Below are 13,714 nucleotides of genomic sequence, written 5' to 3'. Positions count from 1 at the left end.
AGTTATTGGTTCCTCATATTTATTCTGGACCTCAAATGGGCGGAGTGTGTGTTTCTTCACCACTTAATATCTGTCTGAAGACCTTACATTTCAGTGAACATCGGCATCCTCAGTGGAAGGCACTCAGTTAGGTGTGCAAAGAATCTCTAATTTTCATCAACCCTTTCCCAGTTTTCTCACACGGTCTGTGCTGTTTCTGCCCATACATTTTTAATGGGCCTAAGGCCGTGGCCTACGTAAGCTACCACAGCCTAATCCCACAAAACAGAAATCACCAAGGACTTTGTGAAATTACTTTTCTTCACAAGAGCAATGTTGGGGTCACGAATAGCTCGTTGACGATGACGAACTGCTGAGCTAAAGTGAGGTGGTTGATATTTGACCTTGAAGCATGTACTGTCCTTGGATATTCCAGAATGAATGGTGTGATGACACACATCAATGCAGTAGAATACTGCTCACTATTTCAGGTACATTTCTGTGTAACTGAAAATATCTCCATTCCCACAGTGTTGAGCAAGAGCACGCATATCAAAAATATCAGAATGGATGCCAACAACAAGCTTCCTTGTAGAGGCAGCTAAAATGTTTTTGTTATTACTACTGTTATGTCAAAATTTTTACAGTGAATTCCTCATTTCAATTGAACATGTTTACCGTTTTGTTCTTCTTGTCTTTGGTTCTAAAACAACACCTCTCCCAGTCTCAGGCAGAGACTGCTGAGACTGTGAACCTTCATCTGTGTCCATCACTTCTGTGGTGGGTAACTTTTTCTGAATTGGTTCTGTAGTCTCTTTAGGAAGCAATCCCTGCAAAAGGCAATGTAATGTTCAGTCATACCTCCTTAATCCAAAATTCAATTATTGTTGCTGCATTATTAACTGAACATGTGAATTTATGTTCTCACAAACCTGTGGGTTGTCTTCGGACCAAAATGCAGTGTCTTCTTTCCAATCCTCTTCACAGCCTGTCAAGTTTTTTTCTGTATTTTTGCCTGGATCCGTCTTCTTTTGGCCAGACTTAATTGTTTCATTTAATTCATTAGAAACTGTATTATCCTCTTGTTTCTCATCTGGTTTCAATGATCTACTCCTGCATTGAGACTCACTATCATCTGCACCAGAGTCTTCCGCTTCTGGTGAAGAGGAATGGGAGTGTTTTCTCCTCTTAGAATGCCTCCGAGATGAGCGCCGGACTGTTTTCTTTTCTGGACTCTCTCTATCTTTTTCCTTCAGCTTGTCACTTTTCCTTCTCATTTCCTAATTAAAGTGTTAAGTTAGAACACATTATAATTTTATACATATATCTAATAATAACAAGTGAACAATCTGCAGGACTGAATTTTTTGAATTATATCAATCACAGACATAACAGTAAGGTTAATAAGCACAACATTCTGAAGGAGAAAGCAGAGGCTATGGGGCATATATACAATGAAATAAATATCAAAATCAAGGTTAAGATTTAACATTTAAGTTTGACAGCACTGCAATTAAAAAGATACAAGCATACATGGATTTTTTTTCCCCCATCAAAGTATAGTCATCAACAATTGCTGCTTTCATTTGTGAGAAGGAAACAGCATGGCATAGGATAACGCCACATATAGCTTCAATTCTGGTATATCATGAATATAGCGTACAGTAGCTGAGGCTTTTGTTTTATCAGAGTACTCCTTTAATCATGTATATTGGGTAGGGGGCTTTTGCCAGTTAATGGTCGACTTCTTGGTATCAGATTTGTGGTACAACAGTACTGGGGAGTCTTTTGGAAAAAATGTTGAAAATGCTTTTAAGAGATGGAATTTGCGAGGGTAAATTTAACAGAAAAGCTGCAGCATTTTCCCCAGAAGGTGTTGGGAAAGAGATAGAGAGACTAGGATTTAATATCCCGCAGGTCATTAAGAGGGTACACAAACTCAAATTGAGGGGAAAAAGGCTGTTTCCTTTCCAAAGGAATCAGACTGGTATTTGTGTAGACGTTCTTTAGGGAAACCATGAAAAACATAGATGTAATGGGCCTGAAGGGGATTTGAATCACTTGAATGTAAGTGCAAGGATCTCGAGTTATTGTGCAACTCACTTGGTCTGTCAAGGCTGTACCACAACGGCAATACGAAAATATGTTCCAAAAGTTTCCTAAGTTGCTAAAGGGCAGCATACTGAAGTGGTTACCGAGTTAGACAAATTCAGAAGTTACAAATGTAACTCTCTCATGAACAATATACTTGCAAATTAAAGTTAAAATCAGAGCTGAAGTTTTGTAGTGGGGTGGCCTTACTATGGAAAAGCAGTCTGGCAGTAAGCTTGGAATTTTGCATCTGAAAAGAGTTGTCAAGTTCCGTATTATGGTGAACTCAGCAGTAAGTTATGTAGCATTTGAGATGCTGAGCAACTTACAAAATCCTGTTATGGAGAGGAAGAAGGAGGTTGAGCCAACAACAGTCAGTGTTAAATCAGCTGAAAGCAGGGAGTTTTAAAATCTTCCTATGGGAGGAGCAAATGTTCAGGTGAGTGACAGACATGTGAAAGAGTGGAAAGTACTAAGGAAAGCTGAAGCTTGTAATGGATTTTGAATGGCAAGAATTACAGGGGGAACACAGCAAAAACCGTAATCATTATAGATTGTTTTGGTTTGACTTTAAGTTTTTGTAGGTCTTGTACGTCATACGTAAGAGACTGAGTGCCAGAAATAATTTTGTTAACGAACTAGGCACAGCTACAGGATTACTCTGAAATTCATGCAGAAGTATATGGTAAAGCATTCACATCTAGCCACTTTTAGACTATTTCCTGACCATTCCATTCTCACGTAGCATGTCAGAAGAGGAACACCAAAAACCTTTAAGTGCGACCTCCGTTTTATGTCTTTTGACACAACACAACAGTCCTATGGAATTTAGCTCCTCCTGAGACAACAGGCTTTTACTTCAGTTAACTATAAGCTGTAACAGATTAGATATGCTTGTCAGACTGTGATTCCAAGCTGGATGCTTTCTTCTACTGGGCAGTGTATGGCCAATTGACACTTGCACATTTTTGTTTTTATGATTCAGCTGTACTTTTGTTCATGGTTTTTAACAACATGTATTTTAATTATTGTGGATGGTACCTTAGATTGAGTGTATCTTAGACTAAGTTGCACACTAGACCTGTAATATAGGTGTAGCCGATATAGCGAGTATATTGAATATTGCAATACTGATGTTCCACTTTGCACTTTTTTAAATGGTGGTTGTGGTGGCAAACTGATGTGTTGCATAGTCTAAGGCCTAAATAAAGCTGGAAGGTGATGGGTTTGCTAGGGAGTTGGCAAAGTCGGTGTGTATCTCACATCGAAAAGCTATCTGAAATATGAAGATAGTGACATTGACTGATCTGAAGTGCAGCCTGAGGTTTAGGTTAGACTGGAAGGCAGATGATTCCAGCTGGCGAGAGCAACAAATGTTATAACAACATTTTTTATGCATTTATTATATCAAAGTTACACTTGCTTCCATGGTGGGAAATCTTTTTTTCCTCTGCAGTGTGATATTTCCACATTTTAAATGTTTTTCTATGTACAAATAACAAGAACAAACCCACTCAAAAATGTGTATTACTGTGGAGGTCCTGTTAGTTCACAAACTTTTGTTCTGTTTTGATAATGTTTCAGTGTTGTTAGTGACTTTGTCCATTAGTTGTTTCTTGAGGCTTGCATCTCTGCCATGTTAAGAATATGAATCCATGCACACTTCATAACAGTGAAAAGATCATTTATTTTAAATAGTGAGCAAAATGATAGCAAGGCTGAGAGGTTTACGTTAAAACACTATAACTCTCTGTACCAAGCAACAGCAAATCTTGCAGCCATAGTGTTACTGAAAGTGACAGCAAAGTTGAAGGAGGCAGGGTTGGCATGTTCGAATTTACAGCACTTGATTTAGAGAGAGAGAGAGAGAGAGAGAGAGAGAGAGAGAGAGAGAGTGTGTGTTTTGCCTTCAGCAGGAGTACACTACTTAGCCGCTATCAGTTAAAATCAGAATTTCATTTAAGTTAGACATGAACATATTTCATTAACGTAACTAAAATTTGTTTCTTCCCTATTGGGTAAACAATAGAAAACTTAATTTTTAAGCACTAAGGGGAAAATAGCAAAGTTTAAAAAGTCACTACTCTTTAAAATATAAACAATGGTGATTGCACCTTATCCATAGTTCTGTGGTCAGATTTTGAAATTACTCACTAAAATTAATTTTGTCAGACATTGAACCACTGCTCTATTATTCCTTATCAAATTACTAGTAATATTTGTTGGGAATGGAATCCTGTGACTGTAAACTTCTGAGAGGAATTTTTCTCTATGTGGATTGTATGTTTGGCAGGTGAAGATTAAATGATTAACGCCACTCACATCAGAGTTGCTGCAGTCACAGGTGCCTGAATTCCTAAGTTGTAGACCAAATAATGATACAGAGAACTGCCTTGGTTAAATCTCATCCTTTTGCAGTGTAAAAGTAGCTCTGTGGTGTACAGATAAATCGTAAAACCACAGTATGCAGGATACATGGGGTTGTACCCAACTATAATATTTTCATTTATTCACTGATGATATTTTCCATTCCCCTTCCTAATGGAATCTGATTTCCATTTTAACTCTATGTAATAAAGCAGTGAAAGGTAACTGGATATCTAAAAAGGTTCCAGATAAAAGCACCTGCCTTGGCCAACTCGTCTACAGTTTTGTTATACAAAACGCTTGCACGAGCTTTAATCCAAAGTAAATAAATATATTTCTTTATTTGAAAGCATTCTGTTATTTCACGAACTACGCTGATAAGTTCATTGCTTTGTTAGCCAATTCCCGTTCTCTATGGTACTAAGAATGTTTTTGGAATCAGAAATAATCACAAGTCTTTTATCGTTCTGGGTTAAATAGTACAGTGTATCATAGCAACCGTCATTGAAAAAGTTAACAATCAGTCAAGGTGGTTATGAGAGTCTTTTTGCTAGAAAGAGCAGATAAGCAGTTGTTAGCAGCTCACACAGACATGAACTGCAATCATTTAGTTCCAGTATGATGGATGTTACATTACGTTAATGCTTGTTTCATAGATTTTGAATTCGACCAAAGGTTTCTGTGGCAGCACTTTCTGTGCCACATAGATGAGTAATGGGCAAAGTTTAAACAAATTGTAAGTCATGCTCTGGACAAATATGTCCTAGTAAGTGGATTAAGGGTGGAAAAGAACCCCCAGTAGTTTAGCAACAAACTGCAGAAAATACTGACAAAGAAAGGCTGTTGCATACTTGGTTCATGCTTGAGGGATACAACAAATACGACTGTAATATATCAGCAAAAAAATCTGGTCCTATGTAAGCTCTCTAAAGCTAGTCTAAGCCTTCCTTCCAGTCACTCATTGACCAGTCTCATGTGGCAGTTGAAGATAGCAAAACAACAACCGAAGTTTTAAATGTTCACATTTAAGAAATGGTTGCAGGAAAATTGTACAAACATACCGTCGTTTGACCCTGGCATAGAGTCCCATATGGGAAACATACTAATAAGCAACCCTGGCATTCAGAAACAACTGATAGAGTTGAAACCACTTAAGTTTATAGGTCTGGATGGAATCCCAATTTGGTTATACAAAGAGTACTTTAAGGTACTAGCCACTTACTTAGCTTGGATTTTTCGTAAATTTCCCACTCAGCGCATCCCAAGCAACTGGAAAAAAAAAGCACAGGTGACTTCTGTCTACAAGAAGTGTAAAAGAAAGGTCCTACAAAATAACAGACCAATATCCTTAACATTGATTTGTTGAGGAATTCTAGTACAATTCCAGTTTAAATGTAATAAATTTTGTAGAGACCAAAAAGCTTATATTCATGAATCATCACTGTTTTACAAACCACTGCTTGTGTTATGCTCAGTTCGTCCCTTCCTCACATGATATACTGTGAACTATGGATGAAGGGCAACAGGCAGATTCCATATTTTCAAATTTCTGAAAGTATTTGACATGGTGCCCCACTGCACACTGTTAATGAAGGTACGGGCACACAGAATAAGTTCCCAGACATGTGAGCGGCTTGAAGACTTCTGGAATAATAGAACCCAATATGTTACCCTTGTCAGCGAGCGTGCATCAGAGACAAGGGTATCATCAGGAATGGCATAGGTAAGTGTGATAGGACGGCTATTATCTTCTATAAAGATAAATGTCTGGAAAGGGTGGGCAGCAATCTGCAGTTGTGTCTGTGGTGTGTGGGAAGGTGTCAAAGATGAGTGACTGTAGGACGATTCAAGATCACTTAAGACTAAATTTCTACTTTGTGTGATGAACAACAGCTGGCTTTAAATACAGAAAAATGTGAGAATGCAGATGAGCATGAAGAAAAAACCCTTAATGTTAGGATACAGGACCAGTTGTGTCCACTTGACACTGTCATGTCATTTAAAATCTGTGTGTAATGTTGCCAAGCAATATGACATGGAACTAGCATGCAAAGACTGTGGTAGAGAAGGCAAATGGTCAACTTCAGTTTACTGGGAGAATTTTAGGAAAGTGTGCATCATCTGTAAAGGAGACTGCATATTGGACACTGTTGCGACCTATTCTTGAGCACTGCTCAAGTGTTTGGGATCCAAGTTGGGTTGTACCAAAGGAAGTCATCAAAAAAATTCACAGGCAGCTACCTAGATTTGTTACTGGTAGATTCGAACAACATGCAAGTGTTATGGTGATGCTTTGGAAACTCAAATAGGAATCCCTAGAGGGGAGGTGATATTTCTTTTCGAGAAACACTATTGAGAAAATTTAGAGAACTGGCATTTGAAGCCGACTGCCGAATGATCTCACTGCTGCAACATACCTTCCACGTAAAAACCAGTAAGGTAAGATACAAGAAATTAAGGTATAAGGGGGCATAAGGACAGCTGTTTTTCCCTTGTTCTACATGTGAATAGAACAGGAAAGGAAAAAAACTAGCAGTGGTACTTCGTACATTGCATCACGCACTGTATGGTGGCTTCCAGAGTGTGTATGTAGATGTACAGTGACGTATGTGATTGTTACTGCTTCCTCCGTATAAGAAGAGACTGAGGAAGGAGTTCAAAAAGTAACCCGTTCTTTGGCATAAAACAGCACAGCCACATTGCCTTCTGACATGATTCTTGGGCCATCCATATAAATATGTAGAGCTTTGCTCAATAGCATCAAAGTAGTGCTGGTTATTGCATTAAGGTTAGTGTACGCACTAAATTCCACATAAAGCAAAGGAGCAGAGCGCACAGTACACAGGCCATACATACATAAGTAGTCTTGCTTCTTGTTATAATAAATTTTGCATATATGTTTCAACCCATGAAAACTTTCTGGAGGTCGATATAATATTATGTTGGACACGATGATGTGTAGCGTTTTACATTTATTAATTACTGGGTGAGCTAAAAGCACTATCATTTTCAGAATACATTTGCTGGAGGGCCTTTGTTCCCTAAAATCAAGAGACATTACCAGTGGGTCTATTACGAGTACACTGGCAGGAGTGAGTTTGTTTGGTTTGTTTTAGGGCGTGAAAAGAACTGGGGTCATGTGCCCAAGTCAAAACTATAGAATACGAAGGGAGTAAAAAAAATGACTATATGTCAATCCCAATTGACATAAAACAGCTAAAAACAGGGACTTGCAGAAAGGGTTACAAAAGACACCATACAGATACGGAGGTCCAGAACTAAAAATTAAATGGCCTTCGCCATACTACTATGACGGATAAAAGTAAAACGCAGTCAACAGCCCGCGTGACATTTGCTAAAACAGCCGATAACTCTTGACAGCAAACCCAAGCGTGAATGTAAACAGCTAAAAATGGGCATTCCATCAGGATGTGGCAGACAGTTAAAACTTGGGCACAATATGTATAAAGCGGTGTGGGAGCTCCACTTAACAAATGACAATGGCTAAAAAGGCAGTGCACAATAAGCAACCTAAAATCTGGAGCTTATTCCCATGAAGGGGACCAATGGTGATGATAAAGTGACACCACCTCCTGACAAATGACAACACAAGAGACCATTGGAAGGAGTAGAGGAACTGCTGGGCTGAGGTACGAGGACTACAGCCTTGGCAGCAGCCTCGTTTTCTGGAAGACCAACATGACCAGGAACCCAAATAAACATCACAGTGGCTCCATCACGAGTGAGCAAGTGACAGTTTTCCTGGACCCGTTGCACTAAGGGATGGGCAGCGTACAGCGAACGTAGTCTTTGAGGGTGCTGAGAGTGTCTGAGCGGAGGACACAATTGAAAAGTCTGTGTTGCCGGATGTACTCCATGGCCTGATACAGGTAAAGAGTTCGGCTGTAAATACTGAGCAGTGTGCCAGAAGCCGATATCGAAAAACGTTGGTGCCAATGACAAAGGCACACCCAACACCATGGTCAGTCAGAGCCATCAGTGTACACAAAGGTACTACCGCAAGGTTCCATATGAAGGTCGTGAAACTGAAGGCGATAGAGTGAGGCTGGAGTAATGTCCTTAGGAAGCGAATGAAGGACAAGGTTAAAACAGGCCGCTTCACGAGGCCAAGGTGGTGAAGGGTTCACACCCACCGTGAACGTTGAAGGTAGTGTGAAGTCAAGCCACCGGAACAGGTACCAAAAGCGGACTCCAGGAGGCAAAGTAGAAGAAGGACGTGCCCCTTACTGGTGATCAAAGGATTCATCGAAGGAGTAGGCATAGGATGGGTGGCACTGTACGCCAGACAAACAGCATGCATACCCGCTGAGGAGAAAGTCATGGCAGTAGGACAGTGGTAGTTCAGCAGATTCAGCATACACTCACAACCGGACTAATGTAAAAGGAGCCAGTGGCCAAATGGATGCCAAGATGGTGGTTAGTGTAGAGATCGCGCAAGAGGGACGGATGTGCAGAGACAAACAAAGCACCCATAGTCTAGTTTCGAATGGAAAAGGGACTGGTACAAACTGAACAGGGTGGTTCGATCTGCACCCCAGGAAATACCATTAGAACATGTAGGACATTGAGGAACTGCGTACAGCGGGCTGCCAGATAAGACACATGGAAGGACCAAGAGAGCTTCCTACCTAGCATGAGCCACAGGATTTTGTAGTTTCAACGAATGGAAGAGCGACAGACCAAGATGTAAAGATGGTGGGAAGAATCAATTGCACTGCCAGAAATTCATACAAACAGTTTTGTCCATAGAAAAACAAAAGCCACTGTCCATGCTCCAGGAGTAAAGATGATCAAGCCATTGCTGAAGACGCCGCTCAGTTAGACAGGTCCATGGAGAACTGCAATAGATGGCAAAATCATCAACAAACGGGAGCCGGAGACGCCCGGCGGAAGAAAGGCAATTATAAGGTTAATGGTGACAGCAAAGAGCACGGCACTCATGATGGAACCTTGAAACACACCGGTATCTTGTATAAAAGTGTGTGACAAGGCAGAACCCATATGCAGCTTGAAAACTCTGTCTTTTAAAAATTCGTGAAGGAAACAGGGCAGGCGGCCACAAAAGCCCCACGTGTAAAGAGTACAGAGGATACCAATTCTACAGCAGGTGTCGTAGGCCTTTTCCAAATCGAAAAACATGGTCACAATTCAGAAAACCACTCATGACATGGGTGGACAAAGTAACAAGATGGTCAACTGCAGAACGGTGTGCTCGAAATCCACACTGTGCAGTCGTTAGTAAATTTCAAGACTTGAGCTAACATACCAGCTGTGCTTGAATCATACATTTCATCACCTTGAAAACACATCTGGTGAGAGAGATAGGTCAGTAGCCAGGAGGTGGTTTTTGTCCTTACCGGGCTTAGGTATGGGTATGACGGTGGCTTCATGCCAACATTAGGGAAACATGCCCTCTGCCCGAAGTGGTTGTACATATTAAGCAGAAAGTGCTTGCCTGCAAGAGAAAGGTGCTGTAACATCTGAATGTGGACAGCATCTGGCTCTGGGTCAGAGGATCAGGATGAAGTGAGAGCATGATCTAGCTTCCTCATAAGAAGCGGTATTGTAGCACTCACGATTCTGAGAAGAGAGGGGTATTGCATGAGCCGCCTCCACCCATTTCCGATGGAGGAAGACAGAGTGATAGTGGGAAGAGCTCAAAATTTCTACAAATGGCGGTCCAAGGTGTTGGAGATGGCGATAGAGTCTACTATGACATTGTCCGCTACTGTCAGGAAACAAATCGGCAAATTGATCTTGGTACCAGAGAGCCATCAGAGGTTGGCCCACAGGTCACAGGAGGGGGTAGAACTAGTGAATGAAATCCAGATAGTTTTTTTTGCTGCTTCGAAGAACGCGACACTGTGTATGCACCTGTTTATAACGAATGCAGTTTCCCATCATAGAATGACGGTTACAAATGTGGAGAGCACATCTAATCACAGGAACTGCGTCATGGCATGCCTCAGTCCACCAAGGGACTGGGACACAGCATGGTAAAGATCAAGCGCGAGGAATGGAACACACTGCAGCGGTAAGTATAAGGTTTATAATATATTCCACCTGGTCATCACAACTGGGGAAATCTTATTTGTTGAAGGTTGCTAGGGAGGAGTAAAGCCACCAGTCAGCCTTAGTAAGCTGCCATTTGGGTGTTAAAGCAGGTGCGGTAGCAGTCAGCAGGTGGATAGCACACGGGAAATGGTCACTCGCTTACGTGTCAGAAAGAATGGGCCACTCAAGACAATAAGCAAGCTGGGCAGTGCTGAAGGTAGGTCCAAATGGGAATAGGATAGGCCCCAACGGGAATAGGTGGGTGAAGAGTCTGAAAGGAATGTGGGTGCTTCAGTGTTAAGGCAGAAGAGGTGATTGGTGTGTTTTTTTATTTTTTTATTTTTAGGGTGCTCAACTACTGAAGTCATTAGCGCCCAGTCACAAATGTAAGTGCACATATAATCTGGTAAAACTCAATTGGGGGGGGGGGGGGGGGGGGGGACACCAGAAAGTTCTTACAAAGACGCAGATAAAATAATTAAAAGAGTTAGATGTCTTTGGAGAAGTCCGTCAAAGTAATAAAACGAAGAACATGAGCAGCTGCTCGAGTGTCATTCAGCTAAAATTTCCTGTAAAGTAGATGGCAAAGACAGGGCAACACGAGATTGATTAAAACGGGGACACGACAATAAAACATGACGCACTGTCAATGCATCACCACAAGGGCACTGCGGGGTGGGCTCACCAGATAACAGGTAGCGGTGGCTAAACCGGCAATGTCCAATCCGCAACCTGGCCAAAAGGACCTCCTCTCGCCAAGATGGTCGGGAAGAGGTGGTCCAAGCTGTTGGGAATGGTTTTATGGCCCGGAGCTTATTTTCTTGAAGTGACGACCAAGTATCCCACCATAATGACACAAGCCTCTTACAAACAACCCCACTAATGTCAGACGATGGGACACAAAGGGAGGCTGGCCGAGGCAGGAGGACTGCAGCCTTGGCCACAGCATCAGCAGCCTCATTCCCAGGCACTCCTACGTGGCCTGGAACCCACATAAAGCTAACAGGAGAGCCATCATCACCAAAAGAATGGAAGGATTGCTGGATCCGTTGCACCAAGGGATGAACCGGATACGAAGCTCCAAGGCTCTGAAGAGCACTGAGTGAATCAGAGCAGAGTACATATGGAGAATGGCGTTGGCGGCGGACATACTGAACGGCCTGATTGAGAGCAAAAAGTTCGGCCATAAAGCTGGAACACTGGTCGAGGAGCCGGTATTTAAAGGTGACGTCCCCGACGACAAAGGCACAGCAGGCACCATCGTCAGTTTTGGGGCCATCAGTGTAAATAAGGGTGTTAATGGCAAGTTGCGCACGAAGTTCGACAAACCGTGAGCAATACACTGCATCCGGAGTACCCTCCTTCGGGAGCGAGCTGAGGTCAAGATGAATGTGAACCGGAGCCTGTAGCCAAGGTGGTGTCGGGCTCTCACCCTCGCTGAAGGTGGTAGGGAGGGCAAAATCCAATTGTCGAAGCAGGCGAAGAAAGCGGACTCCATGGGGCAGCAGGGCAGACACATACAACCCATACTGACGGTCGAGAGAATCGGCGAAAAAGGACTGGTAAGAGGGGTGGTCGGGCATTAACAACAGCTGGCAGGCATACGGACAAAGCAATACGTAGTGCCGGTAGGTCAATGGTAATTCGGCAGCTTCAGCATAAGGACTCTTGATGGGAATAGTATAGAATGCCCCGGTGGCAAGACGTAACCACTGATGATGGATGGAGTTGAGACGGCGTAAGAGGGATGGCCGAGCACACGAGGCTCCCATAATCCAGCTTTAATCGGACTCTGGACTGATATAAGCGAAGCAGGACAGTGCGATCCGCTCCCCAAGATGAACCACTAAGAACACGGAGGACATTAAGGGAACGTGTACAACGGGCAGCCAAATAAGAGGCATGCGGAGACCAACAAAGTTTCCTGTCCGTGTGAGCCCTAAAAACTTCGTTGTCTCCACGAATGGGAGAACAACAGGAGCGAGATGTAAGGATGGTGGAAGGGATGCTTTATATCACCAAAAGTTGATGCAAACCGTCTTCTCTTCAGAGAACTGGAAGCCACTAGCCACACTCCACGAGTATAGGCTGTCAAGACAACGCTGAAGGCAGCGCTCCACGAGGCATGTTCTCTGGGCACTGCAGTAGATCGCAAAGTCATCGACGAAAAGAGAGCCCGAGACGTTAGGTGGAATGCAATCCATAGTTGGATTGATCGCTATGGCAAAAAGGGCTACGCTCAAAACGGAGCCCTGATGCACTCCGTTCTCCTGGAGGAGGACGTCGGACAATACGGAACCCACACGTACCCTAAACATTCGATCTGTTAAAAATGAATCAATAAAAAGGGGCAGGCGACCATGTAGGCCCCACCTGTGCATAGTGAGGAGCAGGTAACAGGTATTGTAAGCCTTCTCCAAATCGAAGAACACAGCTACCGTTTGGTGTTTTCGCATAAAGTTGTTCATGATGAATGTCAACAAGGTCACAAGGTGGTCAACAGCGGAGTGGCGTCGACGAAAGCCGCATTGAACATTGGTAAGTAGCCGTTGAGATTCAAGAATCCAAACCAACTGAGCGTTAACCATGTGCTCCATCACTTTACAGACACAGCTTCTAAGAGAAATGGGGCGGTAACTAGAAAGAAGGTGTCTATCCTTCCCGGGTTTGGGTATGGGAACAACGACGGCCTCACGCCAAGGCATGGGGACCTGACCTTCGGTCCAGATGCAATTATAGGTACAAAGAAGAAAGCATTTGCCTGCCGGAGAAAGGTGTGCCAGCATCTGAACCTGAAAGGCATCTGGCCCCGGAACAGAGGACCGGGACAGTGCAAGTGCACATTCGAGTTCCTGCATGGTAAAGGGGGGCATTATAATTTTCCAGTTTCAGTGAGTGGAAAGAAGGTCGCCGAGCCTCTTCAGACTCTTTTCTGGGAAGGAAGGCAGGGTGGTAATGGGCGGAGCTTGAAACCTCTGTGAAAAAGCGGCTGAAGACGTTGGAGACATCCACAGGGTCCACAAGTACCTCATTACCTGAAGTCAGGCCAGGTATCGAGAGTAGGCCTTAATGCCCGACAGCCGGTGCAGGCCACCCCAGATGACATAAGAGGGAGTAAAACTGTTAAAGGAGCTTGTGAAAGAGGCCCAACAAGCTTTTTTGCTGTCTTTGATGACTCGACGACATTGCCCTCGGAGTCATT

At 43.0% G+C, this 13,714-nt stretch overlaps 1 protein-coding gene across 4 annotated transcripts in view; it reads right to left on the bottom strand.

Annotated features, from left to right (window-relative positions):
- Nucleotides 1-13,714, bottom strand: part of LOC124595960 (apoptotic chromatin condensation inducer in the nucleus-like) — a 102,340-nt gene that overhangs the window by 79,072 nt on the left and 9,554 nt on the right. For 3 of the 4 annotated variants that reach the window (XR_006978266.1, XM_047134891.1, XM_047134893.1), the window contains exons 2-3: nt 912-1,259; nt 658-809 (exon numbers count right to left, since the gene is read on the bottom strand). Coding sequence is in view for 3 of the 4 variants with exons in the window: in XM_047134891.1 (XP_046990847.1) it covers nt 658-809; nt 912-1,256 (497 nt within the window). In the remaining variant the exon portion in view is untranslated. Of the gene's footprint in view, nt 1-657; nt 810-911; nt 1,260-5,659; nt 5,707-13,714 lie in introns of all 4 variants that reach the window. The other variant, XM_047134892.1, reaches the window with a different exon arrangement.

The sequence above is a fragment of the Schistocerca americana genome, chromosome 2 (genome assembly GCF_021461395.2).
Source record: "Schistocerca americana isolate TAMUIC-IGC-003095 chromosome 2, iqSchAmer2.1, whole genome shotgun sequence".
Taxonomy (NCBI): domain Eukaryota; kingdom Metazoa; phylum Arthropoda; class Insecta; order Orthoptera; family Acrididae; genus Schistocerca; species Schistocerca americana.
Note: the sequence above shows the minus strand (reverse complement) of the source record. Positions and strands in the feature narration are given on the sequence as shown.